General features: G+C 48.6%; 1 protein-coding gene across 1 annotated transcript; it reads left to right on the top strand.

Moving 5' to 3' along the window:
• The first annotated feature begins 399 nt into the window (after window positions 1–399).
• On the top strand, window positions 400–1,470 carry LOC122006956 (fasciclin-like arabinogalactan protein 11). The gene has a single exon (XM_042562663.1). The coding sequence runs from the start codon at window positions 502–504 to the stop codon at window positions 1,279–1,281; it is 780 nt and encodes a 259-aa protein (XP_042418597.1). The 5' UTR covers window positions 400–501; the 3' UTR covers window positions 1,282–1,470.
• The last annotated feature ends 389 nt before the right edge of the window (window positions 1,471–1,859 follow it).

The following is a 1,859-nucleotide window of genomic DNA, read 5'->3' as shown; positions in this document are numbered from 1 at the left end:
ATTTTCCATGGCTTTTAATTGGTGAACATTGTCTGATGGTCAACACAATTAGTGATTTTTTCCACCCTTAATTATCAAGCAACCTTGAGCTACTACTCTAAAGAAAGTAAACAAGCAACAGCTGCCAGCAACAGAAAGGCGAAAGGGAAATAACACCTAAATAGCATAATTCTTGCTTAACCAAAGCCTTTCAACGACCATACTTGATTTCTGACGACGATGCTGCTTTAAGAATCAGCAGTGAGCTGCTGCTGGCTCGGTCACACATCAAGGTTTGCTCCCCTTTCAAGCAATCCAGCTGGCTGGCCGGTTGGCTGTACCACTCCATCAAGTGATCTGTTCTGGTTCAAAAACCACCACCTTTCCTCAGTACGAATCATGCCATGCTAGCTACCATAAATCCACCTCCCCGGCACCATCCCACAATGCACCACTGGAATTAATTAAGTGAGAGCTTCCGATCGATCAAGCGCGCGACTGAAACTAGCTAGCTAGCCAGCCATGAAGCACTTGTTCCCAAACTCTTGCACCATTTTTTCCCTTCTGCTTCTTGCTGCCTTCTTCGCTTCCCAAACTCGTGCTCAGACTGCAGCCACAGCGCCGGCCCCTGCAGGCCCCAAGAACATCACGGCCATTCTGGAGAAGGCCGGCCAGTACACCACATTCATCCGCCTCCTCCGCAGCACGCAGCTAGGCGACCAAATCGACAACCAGCTCAACAACTCCAATACCGGCCTCACCGTCTTCGCTCCCACCGACAACGCCTTCTCCAACCTCCCTCCCGGCACGCTCAACTCCCTCTCCGACCAGCAGAAGGTCTCCCTGCTCCAATTCCACGTTCTGTCTACGGCCATCTCGATGCCACAGTTCCAAACGGTGAGCAACCCGGTGAGGACACAAGCGGGGGATTCTAGCGACGGCGAGTTCCCGCTGAACGTGACGACGACAGGAAACCAAGTGAACATCTCCACCGGGGTGGTCGACACCCCCATTTCGAACACCATATTCTCGGACAACAAGCTGGCCGTGTACCAGGTGGATCAGGTGCTCCTTCCTTCGAAGATATTCGGAACCCCAGCGCCTGCTGCAGCTCCTGCGCCGGCCGAACCGGAGAAGGAGAAGAAGAAGAAGGAGAAGCCGAGTAGCGTTCCTGAAGCCGAAGGGCCTTCGAAATCGAGCCCTGTTACTGATTCTGATGCAACTTCTTCAGCTTCGAACTTGAAGTGGAGAGGCGGCATTGGAATTGCAGCCGCAATTATTTCACTCTGCTGGAGCTTCTGAGTCCTACCAAGCTACTCCATTTCCGCCCGAGTGAAGTTAATTTCGTGAAGAATGAGGGCTGAATTTTCTGCTTTCTTCGCCGCCGCCACATTTATCATTTCTTCTCATTGCTCTCTTGATTTGGATTTTTGTTCTTGGAATATTTTGTATTATTTTTTGCTACAAATATATAATTAATATCGTTTAAGAAACAAAAACAGAAGAGAGACAATCAGATACGGTAAATCTAAATAGGTCTTGGCCCGATTAACTTTGAAAGAGAATACTAGATATTGAATCAGTGTTATTGTGTGGGCTAAAGCGCATGTCAACTAATCCCGGGTCAGGACATCTAAAGATTTCCGGATAGGTGTCTTCGAGGCTTAAACGTCTCCGCCACATAGGTCTCATAGATCTCGGCCCAAGGGTTTGGGCTTCTAAGATCTCGATCGCCTAGGTCTCACCTTCGGCCCTAGGGTCTCGATAACATAGGTCTTGGCCCTTTAGATATCAGGTAGACAAGATACGAAGCTTAGTATAAATTGTAAGAGATTTCCCTATATCGAAAGGTGTTCAGAAAAGAGAAATGTTGAGACATA

The sequence above is a fragment of the Zingiber officinale genome, chromosome 7B (genome assembly GCF_018446385.1).
Source record: "Zingiber officinale cultivar Zhangliang chromosome 7B, Zo_v1.1, whole genome shotgun sequence".
Lineage (NCBI taxonomy): Eukaryota > Viridiplantae > Streptophyta > Magnoliopsida > Zingiberales > Zingiberaceae > Zingiber > Zingiber officinale.
The sequence above is the reverse complement of the archived record's forward strand: the minus strand, read 5'-3'. Positions and strand labels throughout refer to the sequence as shown.